The 24432-nt window shown below is 41.2% G+C and overlaps 1 protein-coding gene and 1 non-coding gene across 6 annotated transcripts in view; one reads left to right on the top strand and one right to left on the bottom strand.

Annotated features, from left to right (window-relative positions):
• The window catches only part of FAM149A (family with sequence similarity 149 member A), a 37826-nt gene that overhangs the window by 5552 nt on the left and 7842 nt on the right, over positions 1-24432 (top strand). Inside the window, exons 1-9 of one of the 5 annotated variants that reach the window (XM_070460013.1) lie at positions 8965-9326; positions 13927-14037; positions 14348-14486; positions 16654-16796; positions 18148-18273; positions 19669-19839; positions 20395-20585; positions 21376-21530; positions 23998-24101. In XM_070460013.1, the coding sequence (XP_070316114.1) occupies positions 9316-9326; positions 13927-14037; positions 14348-14486; positions 16654-16796; positions 18148-18273; positions 19669-19839; positions 20395-20585; positions 21376-21530; positions 23998-24101 (1151 nt within the window). In that variant the 5' untranslated portion in view covers positions 8965-9315. Of the gene's footprint in view, positions 1-8964; positions 9327-13926; positions 14038-14347; positions 14487-14676; positions 15176-15332; positions 15846-16653; positions 16797-18147; positions 18274-19668; positions 19840-20394; positions 20586-21375; positions 21531-23997; positions 24102-24432 lie in introns of those variants that run through there. The other 4 variants (XM_070460011.1, XM_070460012.1, XM_020889934.2 and 1 more) reach the window with 4 other exon arrangements.
• On the bottom strand, positions 5533-5604 carry TRNAF-GAA (transfer RNA phenylalanine (anticodon GAA)). Its single transcript has one exon. It is a non-coding gene; the product is annotated as a tRNA-Phe (tRNA).

The following is a 24432-nucleotide window of genomic DNA, read 5'->3' as shown; positions in this document are numbered from 1 at the left end:
CCCCTGTATTGCAAAGCGGATTCTTAACCACTAGAGAGCCAAGGAAGCCCTCTTTAAAAAAAAAAAAAAAAAGTATTTATTTGACTGTGCTGGGTCTTAATTGTGGCGTGTAGGAGCAGTATCTTTGTTGTGGCATGTAGGATCTGGTTCCCTGACCAGGGATGGAATGCAGGCCCTCTGTGTGGGAGCTTGGAGTCTGAGCCACTGGACTACCAGGGAAGTCCCTAAATGTCCTTCTTTAAGGATAATTGTCTTGGGCCTTTCTGTTCCGTTGTCTTGGAGTTTTCTCAGAGTTGGTAATGCTTTCTGCTGGGACTTTGCATTCCCATAGGGATGAATGGTGAGCTCAGTAGACAATTGTCATGTGACTATTACTTTCTATTATAGTCAGATGACCATAAATTTCATTAAAAAATAGTAATGAACCTGACTTGTGTGTTCATGTCTCGCATTTGCTTAAACCCAGGAAAATAATTTTGTTCTTAATGTCTTAAACAATAGGGTTTTAAGCTTTAAATTATCTTATTTACTTTATTACTTTGAAGGCTCAAAAACTGAACTTGGAGCTATTATGTTCTTCTGCTGTGTATTTAAAAAACACATATCGAACGTTTTCTAATGTAATAGCTAATGTGTGTAACACTTGGTATGTTAGCAGTTACCGGTTACCACTCCATGATAAGTACAGAAAGTAAGAACAAATTCCTGGTGGTCCAGTGGTTAGGACTCTGTGCTTCCAGTGAAGGGGGCATTCGTTTGATTCTTGGTCAGGGAACTAAGATCCTGAGTGCCATGGGGTGTGGCAAAAAAATAAATAAACATTTTTAAAAGGACATCAAATTCCTTACCAAATTATATTATATAAAAAATAATAACCTTCAAAAAAGAGAGAGAATAAATCTTTAGAAAAGTTTTTAGCAACAGAGTAACTTTATGTCTATTGACTGATAAAATGTTTGGACTTTGTATTTTGTGCATCTTTTTTTTCCGTTTGCTTTCTAATAATTTATTTTTATTATACTTAAAAGTTATAACATCCACAATGAATAGGAAAAAAAATTTAATAGACACATTAGTCCTTGGGGTTGCAAAGAGTCAGACACAACTTAGTGACTGAGCATGTAACACATGTTATCTTGAGAAGCACTGAAGCAGACTTAAACACTTGTAAACCACAATGAACAGCAAATTTCAGGACGCCAAGAGGGAAAAAAACAGCCAGATGACCACACTAGTATTTTGCTCTTCCTAAAATACAGGGCTAAGCAATGTTTGAACAGTATCCTCTGATTAAAGAAGAAATTCTTTAAATGATTGTTCAAATAATCTAGAGTCAAGAATATGCTCTAGTCACAATGTCTTTGGGAGCCCTGCCTGTGGGGATATAACCTGTGGCCAGAAGGAGGAGGTTTCTCACACTTAATGCTTTTTTTTTTTTAAGTTTTACACCAATGCTGTATCTCATCAGAGCTCATTCACAGCCCTTGACGGCAGTTTTTTCTCTCATATGGCATAACTTACAAGTACAGATAATGTGTTTTTTTGTTTTTAAAGGAACTTTTAAGAGGAAATTTACAGACATGACATGCTTTCTTCTCTTATTGCCAATCTGTAGTCTCTTTGGAATAATCCCTGACTTACCACTAATAAATGATCAGATGTATTAATCCCTTCTGAATTGCATAGGAGGGAATCATGTCCCATAGGAGGGAATCCTATGACCCATTAAGTTTTTTTAAGTTTAATTTTAAGTTTAATTTACATTTGAAACTCACTTTCTTCCCCTGGTGGAAATGAAAACCCAGTTACCTGGGATTGCTCTTATCTTTATTTTAGACTTGAGCCTCATTCTGGGGCTTACGTAAGACCAGGACATTCATCAGTGGGGAAGGAGCCCACTTGTTCTTTAATAACCTCTGTTACTTCTGAATCCACTGAGCTATCCGTAAGTTTGTCCTTCTTAATAACCCAGGTCTCATGCCCTTATCCAGAAAGGCCCTTCCAGCTAGGGGTCTCTCCCCTTAATTCTGTGCTACTTCTGGGAGGCCCCAGGGGGTGCAGCCCACTGCTCTCATACCAGCCTTCTCCATCACAGGACTTCCAGGAGGTGCCAACCCCCACCACACAGCCTTCCCTGGGTTTCTACCAGCCCACCTAGGTTGTGTGCGGGGATCAGCGCCCTCTGATCCCTTACCTCATAGCATCATCGGTCAGCCTGTCGCCCCCAGGTCTGCACTTTATGCTCCTAGATCAGTTTTCTGAAGGACATCCTCTAGGAGCTCCCTGGTGCTGAAAGGCTGATTCAGAGCTCCACTGGCCCATGGGAATAAGAAAAGAAGCACTTTTCCAATGATGGGCTGGATCGATTTCCGCCCTCATTAACTTCCCGGCTGGGCACCTTCCTTATGGTACAGTGTTTCACTGCTTTAAAGCATTAGTTTTGTGACTGTTTCTCAAATATGTATTATTCTATGAAGCCAAGGTTCTTAGAATAATAGCTAGCATTTCCTTGTCTACCAGGTACCAAATGCTGTGTGCATATTCTATAGCCATTATCATGAATCCCCAGAACAAATACACAAGGAAGGAATTTTATTTCCATTTACATATGGAGAAATTGAGGTTCAGAAAGGATTATAAATGGTCTCATTCAGATGGTTAATGTGTGGAAATGAAAGATTCAAATTCAGGCAGTCAATTTTTATCACCCAAGCTTACGTGTAGCCAAATTTTTTTTTAAAGAATTAAGATGGTAATAAGGATTAAAATCTACTTCTAAGGAAATCGGTAGCATTTTTTCTGGAACAAACTGACTCTAAGAAATTGTACTCTTTCCAATAAAAATTAGTTTGAAAATAAAAATCATGTTAATAAGTAATCTAAAATTATCTTTCTCAAAATAATATTGCTAGTAATACTATAAGGAGACAAAAATTAAAGTGTACTTTTGTCCACTTTGAGGCACAGATAGCAAATGATTTTTATTATAAAGCTAGAATTTCTTTAAAGCATTTCCTTTCTTTAAAGCAAAACTATTGTCATCTCTCTTTTACTTTATTATGTATGTGTTTCTCATAAATTATTTTGTGTATATTTAATAGTAAATAAAATATTTTATTTGTACAAGTAAGGCAGATAATTAGCAAGCATTGTCTTACTGGGGAAAAAATAATAGGAGAAGCAATTAGATATGCCTTTGCTAAGGGGAAAAGGTACACATTAGCATTTTCTTAATTAGCTGTTTCACTTAAAGGTTTAGAAGAAGCCTTATATTAATAATTAAATATTGACAACTGTAAAGATATGTGAATGGAGGTGAAAGGGATAGTCTTTGTAAAACTCTACTTTTTAATTTCCAATTTAATTTTTGGCTGTACCATACAGCCTTGCAGGGTCTTAGCTCCCCTACCAAGAATTAAACCCAGGCCCTCTACAGTTAGAGCACAAGGTCCTAACCGCTGGACCACCTGGGGATTCCCTACTCTATTTTTTAAAATGTTAATTACTGATAAAATTAGTCCTGAATTTCTTGGCTCAGATTTCACACAACTGAGACTGAGGTGAAGGATGATGATTTTAGGTGAGATGTGAGTAAGAAGAAATTGTCCTCTTACTTACAAAACAGACTCAGAGACTTCAGGAACAGGCTTATATTTGGCAAGGGATTGGGGGGAGGAAGGATGGGGGAAGGGATAGGTAGGGAGCTTGAGATGGACTTGTACAGGCTGCTTTATTTACAATGGATAACCAGCCAGGACCTACAGTATAGTACAGGGAACTCTTCTCAATGTTATGCAGAAACCTGAATAGGATGGGTGTTTGGGGGAGAATGGATACATGTATATGTATGGCTGAGTCCCTTCCATGTTCACCTGAAACTATCACAACATTGTTAATCAGCTATAGCCCAATATAAAGAGTTGACATTAATGGATGTAAGAAGCAGTTGACTAAAATAAAAGCAAAGCAAGAAAAAAAAAGTTAAAAAGAAATTTTTCTCCATAGAAAATTTGTATAGTAGTTTTATCAACAGTAACTCAGCTTAGTGTTATAAAAAATAAAAATCAACACAACCCTCTGTGGGACACCTTACTACACAATACCTTTTTTTTCCCTTCTTATAATGAGGAAAATGTGCTTTTGCCTTTATTTTAGCCAAGGACTGGCCTGTGCTTAATGGAAATGTGTCTTAATGTTTCAGAGCTCGTGATTTTTGTGAATTCAAAGTCAACATGAAATTCAGTTTAGGAATGGAACACTTTTCTTTACCATTTAACGTATTTAATGTGGCTCTTTTGCTTAACATGCATACTTTGAGTTTAGCATCGCGTGTGTGTGAACTCCAAATACACATAAGCCATCTACTTGTCCCTGTTGGAAACCTCTGTTTTTGCCTCAAGCTGATTACAAAGCAGCAGGCAATCTTGTTTTCACCATTAAGTAACAATGAATTGTTCTTGAATTAAAGAATTGCAGGAGGGACGGGGGACTTCCCTGGTAGTCCACTGATTAATCCTCCGAGCTGCCAGTGCAGGGAGTGAGGGTTCGATCCCTGGTCAGGGAACTAAGATCCCTCATGCCATTCAGTATGGCCAAAAGATTAAAAAAAAAATTTTTTTTTAAATGTGTATTTTACTTACTGAAGATTCCCTGGGGGAGATGAATGGAGATTTGTATCACACGTTGTACAACATTTCAGTGTGAAAACTTCCTTCGTTCTACTTCCAGCAGTGACAAACGAGGTTGTTTTAGGAAAACTACCACCTGAGTGCATCTAGAAGAGCTGGACAATAAACTTTAAAAAACCACTGAAGCTTTGGTGAACTGGAAATAGACCAGCCTCATAGGAACTGAAACCCAGCTTTAAATCTTCTTAATTCCTGATTGGATTTAGATGATTTGAATTTACTGGAGCTCCTAGCTCTGTCTGCTGTAAGAACCAAATTTAATCCCTTCTGTATTTAAGATGTTAGCAACAACTGTATATTGTTCATCAAAGACACAGTTTATATATAAGAATACAGACATGTTGAATATAAATGGTTATGGGTGAAGAGTTTGTACATGCAATTTCTAATGAAAAGAAATACACAGTATTTCCACAGCAGATAAATAGTAATCTTAATCATCTGACAAATTATGCTGGTACAATATCGTTTTCCAGTTTAAACTGCTTTTTAATAGAGGTTACCTTTTCTATACAAAAAGGTAGTCACCTTTGAGGCTTGTTGTGAGGTTTGGGAGGAAGGTATGTAGGTCCCTGACCCTAATTACCCGCCAAGGTGAAAGCACCATCCATGGAGGGAGTCAGTGAGGTGACATGTATTGGCTGCGCAGACTAGATATTGTCCCCTGAGACAGTGATTTCTGATCTAACCAGGTTCCATATCTGTGTTGGTGATGGTGGTTTAGTCACTAAGTCATGTCCGACTCTTGCGAACCCATGGACTGTAGCCCACCAGGCTCCTCTGTCCATGGGATTCTCCAGGCAAGAATACTGGAGTGGGTTGCCATTTCCTTCTCCAGGGGATCTTCCCAACCCAGGAATCGAACCTGGGTCTCCTGCATTTCAGGCAGATGATTTACCGACTGAGCTATAAGGGAAGCCTATATCTGTACTATAATGAAAATTCACTATATCTTGCAAAAGCATTGTTGTTGTTCAGTCACTCAGCCATGTCCCACTCTTTGTGACCCAATGGACTGCAGCATGCCAGGTTTCCGTGTCCTTCAGTATGTTCCGGGGTTTGCTCAAACTCATGTCCATTGAGTCGATGATGCCAATCCACCTATCTCAACCTCTGTCGTCCCCTTTTCCCCCTGCCTTCAGTCTTTTCCAGTGTCAAGGTCTTTTACACTGGGTCAGCTCTTTGCATCAGTAGTGGCCAAAGTATTGGAGCTTCAGCTTTAGTATCACTCCTTCCAATGAATATTCAGGGTTGATTTTCTTTAGGATTGACTGGTTTGATCTCCTTGCAGTCCAAGGGACTCTCAAGAGTCTTCTCCAGCACCACAGTTCAAAAGCATCAATTCTTTGGTGCTCAGCCTTCTTCATGGTCCAACTCTCACATCCATACATGACTCCTGGAAAAACCATAGCTTTGACTAGACAGACCTTTGTCAGCAAAGTAATTTTTCTGCTTTTTAATACTCTGTCTACGTTTGTCATAACTTTTCTTCCAAGGAGCAAGTGTCTTTTAATTTCATGGCTGCAGTCACCATTTGCAGTTATTTTGGAGCCGAAGAAAATAAAGTCTGTCACTGTTTCCATTGTGTCCCCATCTATTTACCATAAAGTGATGGGACCAGATGCCATGATCTTAGTTTTTGGAATGTTGAGTTATAAGCCAGCCTTTTCACTCTCCTCTTTCACCTTCATCAGGAGGCTCTTTAGTTCCTCTTTGCTTCTGCCATTGGTGGTATCATCAGCATATCTGAGGTTATTGATATTTTGCCTAGCAATCTTGATTCCAGCTTGTGCTTATTCCAGTCCAGCATTTTGCATGATGTACCCTGCATATAAATTAAATAAGCAAGGTGACAGTATGCAGCCGTGGTGCACTCCTTTCCCAATTTTGAACCAGTCCATGTTCCGGGTCCAGTTCTAACTGTTGCTCCTTGACCTGCATACAGGTTTCTCAGGAGGCAGATAAGGTGGTTCGGTATTCCCATCTCTTGAAGAATTTTCCAGTTTGTTGTGAGCCACATAGTCAAAGGCTTCAGCATATTCAATGAAGCAGAAATAGATATCATTCTGGAATTCTCTTTCTTTTTCTGTGATCCAACAGATGTCAGTTTGATCTCTGGTTCCTCTGCCTTTTCTAAATCCAGCTTGTACATCTGGAAGTTCTCAATTCACATACCATTGAAGGCTAGCTTGAAGGATTTTGAGCATTACTTTGCTAGCATCTGAAATGAGTGCAATTGTGCAGTAGTTTGAACATGCTTGGCATTGCCCTTCTCTGGGACTGGAATGAAAACTGACCTTTTCCAGTCCTGTGGCCACTGCTGAGTTTTCCAAATTTGCTGGCATATTATGTGTAGCACTTTAACAGCACCATCTCTAAGTCCCACTTGATTTCGCACTGCAGGGTGTCTGGCTCTAGGTGAGTGATCACACCATCATGGTTATCTGGGTCATGAAGATCTTTTTTGTAGAGTTCTTCTATGTATTCTTGCAACCTCTTCTTAATCTCTTCTACTTCTTTTAGGTCCATACCGTTTCTCTTTAATTTTGCCCATCGTGTATGAAATGTTCCCTTGGTATCTCTAATTTTCTTGAAGAGATCTCTAGTCTTTCCCTTTCTATTGTTTTCCTCTTTTTCTTAGGCAAAACATAATGGAATTAAGATGGAACTAGGCTTGGTTTTCAGAGTGCGAAAAGAGTGCCATCTAGTGCTTGTGTGGCAGTATTGCAGGCAAACAACTCAGTTTTAAGGACTTGGCTCCCATAATTGTGGAGGCGGTGATAAATCCCATACCTGCAGGGTAGATCTGCAGGCTAAAGACCCAGGGGAGAATTTTAGTTGCAGTTCAAAGTCCAAAGGCAGTCCGCGGGCAGAATTCTTTCTTGGTCTTCAGAGCCAGAGGACATGCTCCCAAGGAGGAGGCTCCTCATCCTCACTTGGCCAGGACTGGGGTGATGACATTTTAGGGGATTCTTGAGAGGCCTGAGTGTAGTGGGCATGTGGGAGGGATAGAGACTCAAAGAGGATGATGGCAGAGTAAAGATGTCTGCAGATTCTTTTACCCTTTTCCTGCTGAGAGAGGCATTCTACCTTCCAGCAGGAGTAATAGAAGGGCAGGGCTTCTTCGTACCTGCTCAGGGTTAGAAGGCCTCAGATCTCACAGGGGAATGGACGGCCAGCGCAGGCCGCATCCCCTTTATTCGCTGAAATTATTAAGAACTTCTTAGTGGGAGAGGGCACACCCCAAGTAGTGCCCACCTTTGGACATCTTGCTTTGACAGTGTATCTTACTTCAGCCCACCCACTCTTGTTTCTTTTAGTTTATGAAGACAGTAGCTTGGCCACTTGGCTGTCTCACAGCATAGCCTCTGGTGACTCTGGTCCTGGTGTAATTGTATGACTTCAAGACTGAAGCAAGCACATATTAATAAACCAAAACAAGGTGCATGAGAGAAATCATCTGAAGATGGAGAGGCAGGACAGCACAGGAAGTGAACCTTGGTGCCTAATGAGACCTAGTACTGTGTGTGTGTGTGTGTGTGTGTGTGTGTGTGTGTGTGTGCGCGCGCACGCGCTCCTTGCAAACTCTTTAGACTCCAAGGAGTGTAGCCGGCCAGGTTCCTCTATTCATGGGATTCTCCAGACAGGGATACTGGAATGGGTTGCCATTTCCTACTCCAGGGGATCTTCCCCACCCAGGGATCAAACCCCCCTCCTTCTGTTTCCTGCATCAGCAGGCTGATTCTTTACCACTGAAGCCCAATGAGACCTAGAGTCCCTGTTAATCAGATTAGCATCTTGCCTTTACCGGGCGGAGACTTCATTTTTTATTAAACCTCCCTCTCCTTACCCCTACCCCAACTAGTGATCCTTTGACGCAAGGAGGGGGATGGGTGAAATGGTTCCGTATTCCTCCTGTTGATTAAAATTCTATTTTTAAGGGTTAAGGACGGCAGACACCTGTCTGGACAGACCCCGGGGAAGGGGGTGCGAAGGCCAGATCGGTGCGCCCTGGAGGCGCAGAGAGGGTGGTGGAGCGGTGGACGCCTGCGGTCAAAGCTCAGGGCACTGGATTGTGAAAGGTGGCCTCTGGCAGCGGGAAGGGGGCACGCGTGCTCTTCCAGGGAGAGGGGGCACGGACCGAGGCCCTGGGCGGCGGGTGGGAGCAGGGAGCGCCAGCGAGTCTCTGGAAGGCGGGGAACGCAGCCAGGGAACCAGCCACCGGCGCTGCCCGACCTCTGCGAGGGGCGCGGCAGCCGCGGAGGCGGAGGGGAGGGCGGGCGCGGGGCCGGGAGGCGTCGCCCCGCCGCGCCGGAATCTGGCCGGAGGAGCCGGAGGGGGGAGCAGTGCTGGGCGCCCGGCGATCGCAGTGCCCATGGACCGCGCTGCCTGGGCCCGGAGCGCCCCTGGCCGCGCCCCTAGAGACTCGCGGTTCCCGGCGGCGCCGCGGAGGCACGTGCAGGGCTAGCGGGCGGGGGGCGCAGACCTGGGCGGCCGGGGACCCCCGGCCCCCGGGGCGCGGGGGCGCCGCCTGCAGGGCGCGGGCACGGGTTGGCAGCGCCCAGCGGTGCCCAGGCTTCTGGGCTCCGGGCCCGGCCCACAGGACGCGAGCCCAGGCCTGGGGTTGATGGTGATTGGGTAAGTCCTGATCTGGGAAGGTAGGAGGCATGAAGTTGCCTCCATATAGCATTTTTGTGCCATGCACTTGATTTTTGTTTGTTTGTTTGTTTTCTCACTGCTTTCAAAGCCAGAATCCATCTGGTCTGTTCCCCGGCATCCATTCATGAAATCTCGTGCTGACATCATCCGGCCTCCCGGAGCCAAGATGCTCTCTTGGTCTGATGAACATTCGTGGCGTCTGAGATGACTTTTCATCAGTCGTGAGAGCAGAGAACCTCAGTTGCTTCTAGGATGTGCTTGTGTAAATCAGGGTTTATCATCCTGCACTCCAGCCCATTCACATTTCAGACAGCCTTTTAAAGCAGAAATATACATTTTGAAAGCTGCGGTTACTGATTACTAATTGAATTTCTGTAGAGCAAAGTGACAGAGGTTTGTGGGCTATCGAGGGTTTTGTTTTTTTCTTTCTTTCTGCTGTGGGGCGCTTGTAGGGTATCAGCTTCCCAACTCAAGGAGATAGAGTGCATGTGCATGCTATGTCACTGAAGTTGTGTCCGACTCTTTGCAACTTGGTGAATTGTAGCCAACCAGGCTCCTCTGTCCGTGAGATTCTCCAGGCAAGAATCCTGGAGTGGGTTTCTATGCCCTTCTCCAAGGGATCTTCCCAAACCTTAGCCTTAATTTAACTTTCATATAGCAACCAATTAGTGCAATAGAGTTCAGTGGTTGCTCTTCAGTCTGCCCTAAGACCCAGATCCTGTGACCAGATCAACAGCCTTAAATGTACCAACTAGCAGCATTTTATTATTTCTAAAATTTAAACAGAATGGACAGGAACTAGTGTAAAACTCTTATATGTCTATCATGTAATGCAAGCTTACTAGACATCTCACTGCTTTAAAGTTTTAAGATACTTATAAGACATACTTTAAGTTGTGTATACTTTCCTGGACTCTCTAGATGACGGAGGAGTTGACAGTTTACAGGATATTAAAGATGCTCAATATTATGTCTGATATAATTACAGTACATGGTTAGAGGACAGAGAAACCACATCATTCAAAATAAACTGTAAAAAGAAACATGGCCAGTTTTATAGGCTTTATCCTTCATTCACTGTTTCAGTAACTTGTGGTTCCTGGAGACACGTGCAGATTCGATGGCCTGGGTCCCGGGACCGGCTCCAACGCTGTCTTCTTCATGGCTCTGAGCAGTCATTAGTGTGCTGGGCTCAAATTCCTCTGAACTTTGTGGTCAAATGTATTTGCTGTTCAACTGAACTCTGATGCTTAAGATGTCCCCCAGAAATACAGGGATTTCAGAGAAGATGAGGCAGGGAAGAGGTGAGGAGAGACGAGTTGGGGAAATGGTGTGGAGATAGCTAGCATTTTCAGGCATCAGTTTTCCAGCTACCTGTCCCCTCCCAGCAACCCTGCATCTTTCAGTCCTTCTGTCCTCAGCTACTCTTTGAGGTGAGTAGGAATGCTGATCTGAGCAAGAAAAGGGTGTGATGTGAAGAAAGGGTCCCGTCACTTCATGGCAAATAGATGGTGAAACAGTGGAAACAGTGTCAGACTTTATTTTTCTGGGCTCAAAAATCACTGCAGATGGTGATTGCAGTCATGAAATTAAAAGACGCTTACTCCTTGGAAGGAAAGTTATGACCAACCTAGACAGCATATTAAAAAGTAGAGACATTACTTTGTCAAAAAAGGTCCATCTAGTCAAGACTATGGTTTTTCCAGTGGTCATGTATGGATGTGAGAGTTGGGCTATAAAGAAAGCTGAGCGCCAAAGAATTGATGCTTTTGAACTGTGGTGTTGGATAAGACTCTTGAGAGTCCCTTGGACTGCAAGGAGATCCAACCAGTCCAACCTAAAGGAGATCAGTCCTGAGTGTTCATTGGAAGGACTGATGCTGAAGCTGAAACTCCAGTACTTTGGCCACCTGATGCGAAGAGCTGACTCATTGGAAAAGACCCTGATGCTGGGAAAGATTGAGGGCAGAAGGAAAAGGGGACGACAGAGGATGAGATGGTTGGATGGCATCACCGACTTAATGGACATGGGTTTGGGTGGACTCCGGGAGCTGGTGATGGACAGGGAGGCCTGGCGTGCTGCAGTTCATGGGATCCCAAAGAGTTGGACACGACTGAACTGAACCAAACTGAAGAGAGGGATTCCTTCTTCAATTTGTAAACAGCTTTCTTCTTAGTTTGAAAAGATACCCCCTTGCTCCCTTAGAAAAAGGGTGAGTGTTTTGAAAGAAGAAATTACTGTTCATTGAAAACAAAGCAAACTGGCATGAGTCTGATTAGTGAATTTAACTTTCAATTGCAGACAACGCAGAGAAAGAGCTCAAAATTAGAAAGGTGGACTTGAGTGGATTAGGTGCTCCATAAATAGTCATTTTTGGAGATAGCAGCTATGCTAAGAACTGTGAATCTTCTTTCTTTATAAAGGATAAAGAATTCTCCAGCAATATCTTGGATGTGGAGGATACTTTCATTTTGTATTAAACAGAAACATTCAGAGTGATTAAGGGCCAAAGCATGCTCATTTGAGGTAGTAATTTAATATCTAACTAGGGATCCTTTCAGTAAACAGCATCTCTAAGTGAAAGGCAGTATTTTAGGTGCTATAGATGGAAAATATTAATAAAGTATCAGGATCATCCCAATAAAAACCTTAAGTAGGGACTTCTCTGGTAGTCCAGTGGCTAAGACTCCACGCCTCCAGTGCTAGGGGCTGGGTTCTATCCCGGGTTGGGGAATTAGATCCCACATGCCTCAATTTAAAGAGTTCACATGCCTCAACTAAAGATCCCACGTGCCGCAACTAAGACCTTGTGCAGCCAAATAAATAAATATAAATATTTTTTAAAAAAACTAAAGTACCAAGACAGATGTATAATAGGAACTGCTGAGAGAAGTGAAATAAAATAAGAACATGGTGTTTTCATCGAGTGGCATATGCCAACAAAGTAGTGATTTATCTGGCCTGATTATGTTGACACTTCACACCTTCATGTAATTTAAGTCTCTCAACAACTGGAGAAATAACTTGGTCAAGCACACAGTCTTGTCAGTGACAGGGCAAGATTCTAACCCATGCTATTATTCTATAGATATTACCAAAGAATAATATTTTATCTAATATACCACCCTGGTATTTAAAATTCTTTCTCAATAACAAGCAAATTTAACTTATAAATGAGTATATATTTTATAACACTCAACACAGATCTATTTGATATAATTTTTTATTGTCTCTTATGTCATAAGTATTTTTATGTTTATCTAGAGTTATAGAGTCATGTGGAAATGACTGGATAGGGTTAGAGGTAAGGCAGTGTATTAGCATAAAAGCTTGTCTATATTCTTTTCTCCATTACACTTTCTTTAACAGTTTTATTCTTAGGATTGCTTGCTTATACTTATGACTATTAAACAATAAAGGGAGGAGAAAAATCCTATAATTCTGTTATTCTCCCTTGTAAATATATATATGATTGCTCACTTTTGTGTAGTAATAACTACACAAAGTAATAGTAATAGTAATTAAAAGTAACCGTAATGAACTTGTTAAAAATTCTCTTTGTTGTAGAGTTCTTTAGTACATAACAAAGGGCAAAACTGATCCTCATATTAATATTTTTTAAAACTCCATTTACATTCAGAAACACAAGTGTTGAAAATTACATACCATTTATTTGAAAAGCAGATTTTTAGATGAATGCTAGAGTGGCGTCTCTGTTAGAAATATTGAAAGTTGACTTTTTCCCTCAAATAACTACCATATCTAAAGTTAATATAAAACATGTGGGAAAATATGACTTTGATAAAAGAACAGAAGTAGTTTACTGTTAGAAAGGTATTTTGATTAGAGGGAAGTAAATGTTTTAAGAGGTTCATTGAAAGGACATTTTAATGATTAACACTAACTTGGCTACACCAGCCAGGTTTAATGCCATATTTAAAATTGAGAGATTTCTTCTGTTTTAGTTTTCCATTACTTTTAATATTTTAAAACTACCTTTTTTTTTTTTTTTTTTTTGATGCAAGGCTGGTTGACTTTTGCAAGCCCAAGGGCACCTGGGGTCAAGGAATACATGGGACCTGAAATCCAGTTCATGTTTCCATTGCCAAGTTTTGGAGTGAGGCTGTGTCCACCTAGGTTTGGTGCAACCTTTAAACCAATCTGGTTGAGTCACAAGAAGCTGCTTTTTCCTAGTTTATGAAACAGTGCATATAGGTTAATAATAACCTTGATTTTTTCAATTAATTAATTTATTTTAATTGAAGGCTAATTACTTGACAAAATTATGGTGGTTTTTGCCATACATTGACATGAATCAGCTATGGGTGCACATGTGTCCCCCATCCTGAACCCCCCTCCCAGCTCCCCCCCCCCCCACAACCTTGATTTTAAGAAAAATAAAAATGGTAGGGAACTAAGCCTCAGTGTCTTGAGGTGTGTGTGGGGTGTGTGTGTGCGAATACATGTGTGTGTTTAGGGGGACACCATGGGAAGAGAGGGGCAACTTTCTATGAAAGGAAATTTTAAATAATGAGTAAACTTATTGTATTACAGTTATTTTCATATTTTATTTTTTCAGAAGAGGACTGTCAGAAGGATCTGGAAAGCAGAATTTTGCTGTGAAAAGCAAAGATCCTTTACCTACCCATTTTACAAAAAATGTACAGAAAGCCATTGCTAAATATAGCCGGTAAGAATTAGCCATTAGCCTTTTAAATGCTTCTGATCACAGAATCAAAACTTGCCTGAATGAATATGGGAAACAGAATCACTGATGGGCCATGGATGTCTACAAGGTTTAAAAAAAAAAAAAAAAAAGCTTTATTTTTAGCCAAGTGAAATGTTACACTGCATAAATCTTTTAAAATCAGTGTACTGTGAAAATTAACCAGTATATTTAAAGAAAATAAGAGGAAGTAAGCTCAGAGAGGTGAAGCCGCTTCCCAGCAAAACCTGTTTCCAGTAACTGTCATTTATGTTACTTACATTTCTTCCTGCAGGGAATCTGGGTCATCATTTTCATCAAGTGGGAGCCCCACGCCTACAGAAGCCCCCAACTCCTGGTCTGGGTCTGGGACACAGAGTTCAACCACTGGTTTATCTACAGAGAGGAGTTCCATTTACTCCTGGAGAGATGATGTATGTCTCACAAAATTTTAGATAATCTCATGGTTACAATTCATGATGATGATCTACTTTCTTATTTTTTTTTAAGTTTTTACCAAATTAAAAGCATTACCTGATCCACCCATACATACACATAAATATAAAAGCACTGACATGTCACATGTAAAACTGAAAATACACTCTTAAGACAAAAATCAAAGCTCCTATAACCAAACAATGCAGCATCTTAGCTGTTAGTAGTTCTGTTTTTCCCACCTCCAAACCCCCCATCAGGTTGGTATAATGATTTCTTGCATAAATATCTGTGGTTGGAAATTCAGGAGAGATTCTGACAATTAGGAACTTGAATAAGAGAAAAATTGGGGAAAAATAAAAGTTGTTTTAAAAACAATCATGATTAGGGAATTTTACCTGAATATTCTAAGTCAGATATTTTACATCTGATCCTAGCAGAACTGAGCTGGGTGGGACTTTAGCATTCTGCCCAAGTTTACCATTCAAATCGTGCGATTGTACAGTTTCTGACCCCTTTATCCCCTCAAGAGTCTGAGAATTCTGGAACACAGGCTTTTGTGATGCTCCTGTGGCCACGGAAGAGCCCAGACTAGCTCCTTGGATGGTCTAAGTCCTTCTGTTTTCTTGTTTGTGTTCTGGATTTCTTTGCTTTCTTTAAAAGCAGCTCTCCGCCCTGGACTGTGCAGGTGGGTCCGCTCCCCAGGGATGGTGTTACATGGTTTTATAGCAGCGGTTCTCCAAAGGGGCCAAAGGGAGAGGGTTGTGGGTTGCAGGCCAGGGGTTGGGGGGAGGGGGCAGCTGAAAGGGAGTCAGCCCTGAATCACTGGGGCACTTTTTGGAGGAGGTGTGAGTCTGTCACTGGGATAAACTGCCCCCACCCCCACGTCCACACCAGCCCACTCCCACCCACACTCTTTGGTCAAAAGAGTGCAGATGGCAAGAAGGCTGAGATCCATTGCTTTATGAAGCATCACCGTCCAAATGCTGGGTTCCTTTCCTACCAGTTTTCAAGTAATTATCCAAAGAGAGTCTTATGACTTCCATTTATAGAGTTTAAATTAATCCAGTCCCTAAACATTGTTTTGCTTTGAATTTAAAAACGTTTATTTACTTTTCGGTAGGTAATATTTGTAAAAGCAACAAAATACAAAGGAGAGAAAAATGAAAATAAGCCCTCTTCACACCCCAGCCAAATATTCTTCTGAGTTTTCTCCTTATTTGCATTTTATAAGAGGTAATTCAGCTGCCCTGCAGTCGGGGAATCTAGTTTTCTTATCAACTAAGGGAAAGAAGTAACATAGAAAATATGGAATAGCAGTCTGTGAAAATCAGCCTGAATTGACCATTTTGGATCAGGTATGTCAGGCTGAATTTATGGGTTAGATTTCAAGTTCACACACCCGCCCTGGGAGAAAATGGACCGAACTAAAGCCCTTGCCCTGTAAGCCAATAATTGGTTCTTCCAATTGTACTTCTGTTCATGTTTTCCTCACTGACTGTAAGGGCGCTAGGTCTGTTACTTCTCAATCATTTCTAATATACAGAAAAACTGAAGGGTTTTCTCACTGACAGTTCACTGCGCTTACAGCCCAAGAATCTCTTAAGGCCAGACAGGAAAAATGAATACTCTGGTCTCATCCTAATAACCACATCTTTTAGTATACCTAAGGTGGTTTTTTGTTTGTTCGTGTTTCTGTTTTCCTTGATTAAAAGAAAGTGAATGATCCTTTCCATGAAATAATATTCCTTTTCATTAGAAAAAGATTGTAATTTGCAAATGTAATTAGGTGTCCAATGCACAGCTATATGAGGGACACATGTCTGTGTAGACACATATGTGCATGTGTATGTGCTTGGATATATGGTGTGTGTATTTTTATCATTATCAATGTCTATGTCACTGTGTATATTCATAGCTGTATCTATGTTTATGTAAAATCTTGGATTATGAGACTTTCTCATAGTAGAGATTATCTCTATTTAACGGTTAAGGAAACTCTCAGTTGGGATGTAATTTTTCAGAAGAGTAAAAATTGGAGCCCTGCTATGTCTGGTTTTGATCCAGTCACACTCTCTCCTATATAAATCTGTAAGTATCATTGATTCTGAAGCTCTTATTGACAACTTCTAGTCCTGTAACTAAATGTGCATTTCTATATTTTAGGAGTTTGACAAAGCCAGTGCACAGAAAGTGCAGCAGTTGTTCTGGGAGGTCGAGGAAATGTTGTTTGAAGGGAAAGTAAGCCCTCAGACCCAGAATCTCCAGGCTGAGTGCCGTGAATGGGCGGGCAGGTCCCTGCATCTGAGGTGAGGAGTTTGGTCGAAGCAATTCTCCAGAAGGGGGTTGGGAACTGCTGCCTGTTGACCTGTTCAATACGTCGGTATATTTTGAGTGAAAGTGCTGGTCAAAATATGTGCCCGGAACACATGTGCTGTACTGAGAAATCACTCCCTTTGAAATGATGGTGTCTGAGGAAATCTGGAGACCTTCCAAGTGTACTTTAATTTGTGAGAAGCAAATGGAGCTCATGCTCAGAAAGGCATTGCATGCATCACAGATGCAAGAATGGAAGAAGGGAGGGAGTTATCCTTGCTTTCCCACTCCCTAGCCTGAGAGCAGCTGTGTCTGTCCACCCTTGAGGAGCAACGCATGGGGCGAGGTCTAGGCAGGAACAGAGAGATTATTTGCTGGGTGACGGCATGGATGAATCTGACCATCTCATCCAGATCCCTTATGTAGGAGAAGGTCATCTATTTCTTTTTAATATCAAAGATGAAGGATATAGATTGAGTAAAGAGGGAAGATAGTCTTCCTTCAATTACTCAGCCAAACCTACTTAGATGGTAAAAAAAAAAAAAATCCATGTCAGTTTTCTGAAGTTCCTTTGGGTTATATCTGGGGAGGCTACATTAGAACTTCCATACACATGTTGATAAGTCTTCTGGTTATCTTAACTAAGTAACTAAGATTTTTAAAAATCCTGACTTAACTAAGATTTTTAAAAATCATTACTAGGTAGGTTTAATTTTTCATCTCCAGGCCATTGTGAGCCCCTGCCTTAGTGTCCACTAGATGTTAACAATGTGCATGGACTATCCTAGGCATCATGGTACACTTGCCTAAAACCAGGAGCTCAAATCTGTTTCGTTCAGTGTTGTCTTACATACTTAAGATAAAAATGAAGGAAGAGAGAGGATAGAGAAAAGAAAAGATGGCAAGGACCGTAAACCACGTACATATATTCACATTATTTTCCTTTGTTGCGTAAGTATCGGTTAACATTTATAGGGAGTTTCTGTGTGCCTAGCATTACCCTAGTTGTCTGAATGTGATACTGTCTCTAAGCTAGACAGCTATACTGTCTCTAAGCTACTTGTTAATCCTACAAGGGAACTATTACTCTACTTTGCATTCAGAATGGAACAGATGAAGTCAGTGGCTCAGGGAGCCTGCAAACTTTGGCTCAGGACTCTCCATCAGTGGCAGGAACAGTGGAGCATGTCCCCCCCTCAAAGCCCGTACGTTTCCTGTGATCCCGTTGCACTGCTCATGTACCAGTATTTACCTTATCGCTTCATACCTTCAAAACAGCTTCAAAACATCTTCCCCTTCCCAATAAAAAATATTAGTTTCCTTTTCTTTTCCCCCCATTTTCAGAGTATTAGGGAGACAGCTCATCCCGCCCGCTGATGAAGGAGTTGAGCATTTCCAGAGCAGCGGGCCTGCTTCTGCCATCCACGGACCCTGCCCTGGTGACTGTGGACACAGCAGCAACATCAGAGAGTATGTTGCTAGAAGTTACTTTCGAAAGTGAAAGTGTGAAAGTGTTAGTCGCTCAGTCATATCTGACTCTTTGTGATCCCATGGACCATAGCCCACCAGGCTCTTCTGTCCATGGAATTCTCCAGGCAATACTGGAATGGGTTGCCCTTTCCTTCTCCAAGGGATCTTCCTGACCCAGGTATCGAATCCGGGTCTCCTGCATTGCAGGCAGATTGTTTACCAACTAAGCCACCTGGGAAGCATATTTTAAATTATATATTTAAATGAATAAGTAATAGCCAGAGTGTGCATGTGCTAAATTGCTTCAGTTGTGTCTGACTCTTTGCGACCCTATGAACTGTAGCCTGCCAGGCTTCTCTGTCCATGGGATTCTCCAGGCAAGAATAGTGGAGTGGGTAGCCATGCCCTCCTCCAAGGGATCTTCCCGACCCAGGGATTGAACCACATCTCCTGTGGCTCCTGCATTGCAGGTGGATTTTTCACTGCTAAGCTCCGGGGGAACCCCAGTAGCCATGATTGAAGCAACTTAGCAGACACACACACATCCATCCACTATTATGAGCAGATGTGCTCATGCTCAGTCACGTCTGACTCTTTGTGACCCCGTGACTGTAGCCCACTAGGCTCCTCTGTCCATGGGATTCTCCAGGCAAGAACACTGGAGAGAGTTGCCATTTCCTCCTCCAGGGGACCTTCCTGATCCAGGGATGGAACCCGAGTCTCCTGTGTCTCCTGCATTGGCAGGTGGGTTCTTTGCCACTGTGCCATGTAGGAAGCCCTAAAAAGTATTTCCAAATGCATTTTAGTTATACTTTTTCATGTCTATCTCAGCCGTGATCCTTGGCTTCACCAACTTAGAAATTTAGATTTCAATAAAGGGCAAGTACAGAGCAATTTTTTTTTCACCCAAATTACTTCTGATTCTAAACTGATGATGCTGTGTGCATATAATACAAATATCAAGATGGTTAACGTTTAAACTGTTGTTTCAAATACTCTGAGAGGCAAAAACTGCCTCATGGTGATGGATACTAAGCCTCAAGACAGTAGCAGAAGAAATAAAGCTCTATTCTGTGTTCTTTTGCTCATGAACAGATTTTGGTAAATCATCCCTTATGCCATTTACACATCTTAGGGACTATGCCATGATGCTCCTTCATCATTGCAAAGAAGACACAAACTTGTAGAATAATTTAGACTTTTAAGAAGCCCTTAAAAATTTTAATGATGCCTGGCTTAAAATGTTGCTTTTAAGCATATGACTTTTGTCAAATGTAATGTCTAGTGCTTTTTAAAATTTGGAAATCTGTGGCTTTATGGCTAATCTAAAGGCCCACCCTGATCATGTAAACATTGTATTGTTGACCCTCATGGAGAATCTACCTTTCCCCACAGGCTGTGCATCTCTGGCTCGCAGATAATCCCGGCTGTGCTCTCAGCGCCCTGGCTGCTGGGTCCTGATGATACCAGGGCTGTGGACCTCATGGCACGTTCCTCTCTGGAAGAAGAGGTTTTTGATGTGGATGGAAAGATTGAAGAGTATTTTGCTTTTGACAGAAAACAAGAGTAAATAGAATTTTATCCAACATTGACTTAATGCAGTAGCATTTATTGAGCATGTATGTTGATTATAGGCTCATTCAGTGTTTTGTGCATTTTTCACTTATCCGAAAGATTTTCCATTCTTTTGAGAGTCCTGTGCTCCCCAAAGGTTTTCAATTCCTGGCAGGATATAGATATGTTAGAGCAGTGTTTCTCTTTCTTACTGACAAAGTGGCACCGACAGTAAACAAGAATTGCGTTTAGCGCGTTGTTGAAAGTGGAAAGGCTCCTACTGGCCTTTGTCCTCCAGGGTTTGTGCATCTGGCTGCCCAGAAGAGCAGAGGGGAAAAGGTCTAGGTCCAGTCTCTGCTCTAAATGCGTATCTGATTCTTAGACAAAAGCTACTGGTGTTGTATAATGAAAATTTGCCTCCTTATTAAAAATTGGTACTAAAAAAATGCTGTTTGTTTATATACACACAGTATACATATCTGCATGTGTGTCGGATAGATAGAGGAGTAGCATTCTTTTAACCTCAACCATTGATAGCTTAGTGATGAGAATGGGTTTTGTCCTTAGTGACGAGGACTGTCTCGAACAAAAACCAGCTCGTCGTCGCGGGACGTGGCATAAGCGCGGACTTCCTCCCGTGTCGCCGCAGGCCTGTATCAGAGACGCGGTGGCAGCCGAAGTGTTTGACCACGTCTGGATGAATGTGGTGGAGGTGTTGGAAAAGCTGACCAGAAAAAACTGGGAACTTACCCTTACAGGTACTTAATTTGTAGAATGTGATGTATTGAAAAGAAAAAGTAACCCGTGCTCCTCAGCTTTCTGACCCACTTGCTTGACTTGGCCAAATCGAGGACATGACTGGGGTGAGAAGGGAGTGGGTCTCTGCCTTTATTCACAGGTAACCTTTAATCACCTCGGAAAGGACATTCTCATGTTTTGAGCTATAAAAATAAGACCGAGGTATTCCTGAAAAAATACAGAAATACATTAGAGAGAAGCTAGAAGTCACTTTTTAAATTCTGATTAACTAATCTCTAGTAATGGAATATTGGTTTTTAATTCTAGATGACATTATTTATAAAATAAAAGGTCAACAAAGCTAATTTATTGATCACTTCATTTACCTCTATAAAATGTTCTCTACTCGAAACTGAGCAGAAACAAATGATAGAAATGTCAGTGGTGGAAAGTAATGACTTTTGTTAATCAATTTTCACAATAGTATAATAATCATATTAATTAAATATTACTTTTTGTGGTAAGAGGGATCAATTGGGATATTATAAAATACCAAGAATCATTCTTGCCCCAGTGTATAATTCTGATTTTCTTTTCTTACCTACCCCTGAAAGGATAGGCATTTCATTAGATACTCTTGGAAAAGTATCAAAGCCCATTACTCTGTGGGGTCTGTCCTCTTTAAGGTTCAGTGGCCACTGCAGACTCAAGGTATCTCAAGAAGAAATACTCTCTCTGAACAGTGAATTTTAAGTACATATACAGTATTAGATAATGTTTCTTAATAATATTGGTTTTTCTTTGGCACAGAAGGAAAAAAACAGAAAGAAAAATTGAAAGTAGCTGAGAATAAATCTCCACCCGCAGTCATTTCCCGTATTAACGCTGATGTATCCAGTGTTCCGCCATCCAGAAGTTCAGAAACTCGAAGTATATCCCTGGCTTCTCATCTTAACCCACCTCAGGTAGGTGTTTTATCTCTCACTCTCTCTTTCAGTCTTTATATATCTGGCCTCAGTTTGTCCAGAGTGACAGTGTCCAGTGTTAAATTCTGTTATCAAGATATTTGGGTGTATTGGCCAATAAGACCAAAATTTTAAAATATTTTATGAAGTTTAATAGAATTGCCAGATTGTTTGATAGAACAGGGACACTCAGATTTGAGACTTTCCAGCCGTTTGGAGTGGTAGAAACTGATACCACAATTTTTGAAGAGAAAAAATGCTTTCCCCAGTATTTCTAGACAGGTTGAAGGTTACAGATGTTCTCCTTCCCCCCCACCAAAGCAATAAAAGACTTGATCAATGAGTATGCATTGAGTTCATTCAGCATTTATTGAGTTTGTATTAAGTGAACTATATTGGAGCTTCTTAGGTGGCTCAGTGGTAAAGAATCTGCCTGCCAATGCAGGAGACTCAGGTTCAATCCCTGGGTCAGGAAGATCCTCTGGCATAGGAAATGGCAACCCACTCTAGTATTCTTGGCTGAGAAATTCCATGGACAGAGGAGCCTGGTGGGCTACAGTCCATGGGGTTGCAAAGGGTCAGACACAACTGAGCACCCACACACCAACTGTATTAGGTGTTTTAGGGACATACAGAGATGATCACAGCATATTCTCTGAACTAGTCAAGTGAAGAGTATGATACAGGTCAGATGCAGTGTCTTCTCTAAGAGATGTGCAAAAGAAGGGTTGTAAGAGAATGTGGGCTTAATGTACTGTGGCAGGACATGGCATTGGGAATTGAGACCTGTAAGGAGGATTATCTTGGACCTGTTGTTCAACTTTTCTAAACTTCAGTTTCTTCATCTGTAGAATGAGGACAATCACATGTTGTGCAAGGGGTTGTTGTGAGCACAGAATCATACAAACATGTACTGGGAACTCGGTACAGTTTTCTTGAATGATGTCCCTATTCAAAGATCTAGTGGAAAGTGAGGCTGGAAAGGATGCACTTGTTCATGGAAGGCCTTCGGGAGGGCTAAGGAGTTTGGACTTTGTTTGCACAGCCCATCTGGTGTGGGGAAGCAGACAAAAGGGAAGACGAAATTCCTGGTTCTTACAAGTTAGTTGGAGGGAGTCAAGCCATGACAAAGAGTATAGCATGCGCACGCACGCACACACACACACAGACACACACACACACACACAAAGAGGCAATCTAGTAGATACGTTTAGAGTAGATGACAGTTGTAGTTTAGATATAGACTACAACTTTGGAGAATGACAAAGCAAAGGCAAAAATATGCACCTAACATAGGAGCAATAGGGCGTGAGGTTCAGGGAGCCGTGGATTAAAACCAGAAATAACTAATAGAATTTACTCTCCAGTGCCAGGGCTTTCCACTTAGTCTTTGCTTGTGTTGTTCCAAAGAAACTTTTGAAATTGCTACCAGCTTAATGTACTTTTTGGTCTCTTTAAATTGCTGACAGGCTCAAGAATATTTTCCCACTTTTCATATTAAAATATGAAATGTGAATCACATACAAATGAATAGTTATGACAACATAGAAGAGAAGCTTTAACTATCAGGCAACATAAATATACTTGAAAAATAGGGAAATTTTCAAATCAAAGGAATTTTTTAAACAGATATTTTGTTGTACTTATGGCTTTTTATGGTTTTTAAAAATGTTTTTTACAGCGGTTTTGATTTGGATAAATGTAAAAGAAAGTGAATGGGCAACAATGTTAAAAGTAAAAATAAAATACTAGTAGAGTTTATTCTGAAATAGGCAAAACATTTTGTGGTAATCACAATAGGTCTTAATTTATGCCTCTGACATTTATTTTTATATGTATTTGATATGAGGAATATGGGATTAGGTTGCCACATTTTTCTGGAATTAGAATTCTAGTTGCAGAAACCCTGTTTGCCTGAAACTAAGTATTATTTTAAATCTTACTGGTTGTATTACAGGCCAGATATGAGATTAGTAATAATTTAGCCTTTACTTCACGCTTTCACCAAGGTTATCAAATTGAATTCTCCTAATAACTCTATGAAGTAGCACTTGTTATCACCAACGTAAAGACTGAGTGAGTGTCAGTCACTCAGTTGTGTCTGACTCTTTGTTACGCCTTGGACTGGAGCCTGCCAGATTCCTCTGTCCATGGGATTCTCCAGACAAGAATACTGGTGTGGGTTGCCATTCTCTTCTTCAGAGGATCTTCCTAAACCAGGAATAGAACCTGCATCTCCTGCCTTGCAGGATTCTTTACTGCTGAGCAACTGGGGACTAGTCAGAAATTCAGTCATTCTTTATTAATTTCTCTTTACATGTTTTTAGAAAATAGAGTCCCTTTATTAAATGCCTCTCCAATTAGCCAGTTTGAAGGTGTCCTTTTTTTCCTGTAGGTTCCTGACAGGCGACAGTAATTGCAGTGACCCTGGATACTTTTTAATTTTTATTGTGTTTACTTTTCCCAGATACATCGTTTCTCCAACAATTTTTATAGTGACTTGAATGGTGTGATGACAATTCAAGCAAAACCACTTCAGCAGAGACCTATCTATTTTGCAGATAGAACACAGTGCGTATAAAAAATAGTGACCCATCCTCTTCCCTGTGCTGGATGCATTCTAGCACTAAACACCACATGCAGTCAATGTGTAAAAGGACGATGTTCTGGTATCAGCCACAAAACAATTTCTGTTAGCTTGGGGCTGACAAGAAAAGGGGACTGTAGCTGTGAATTCTGCATCTTGTGGGCTATATGGTTTCATGCAAACAAGAAGAAACTTAGATCTTTTTTTCCCTGTTGATGATCCTTTGTTGAAATTAAAATTGAACTGGAAATGTTAGTCTGTTCATTCATTGAACAAATGGGACTATGTTCTGCATGCCAGGCTTTAGATAGAGTC

The sequence above is a fragment of the Odocoileus virginianus genome, chromosome 32 (genome assembly GCF_023699985.2).
Source record: "Odocoileus virginianus isolate 20LAN1187 ecotype Illinois chromosome 32, Ovbor_1.2, whole genome shotgun sequence".
Taxonomy (NCBI): Eukaryota; Metazoa; Chordata; class Mammalia; order Artiodactyla; family Cervidae; genus Odocoileus; species Odocoileus virginianus.
Note: the sequence above shows the minus strand (reverse complement) of the source record. Positions and strands in the feature narration are given on the sequence as shown.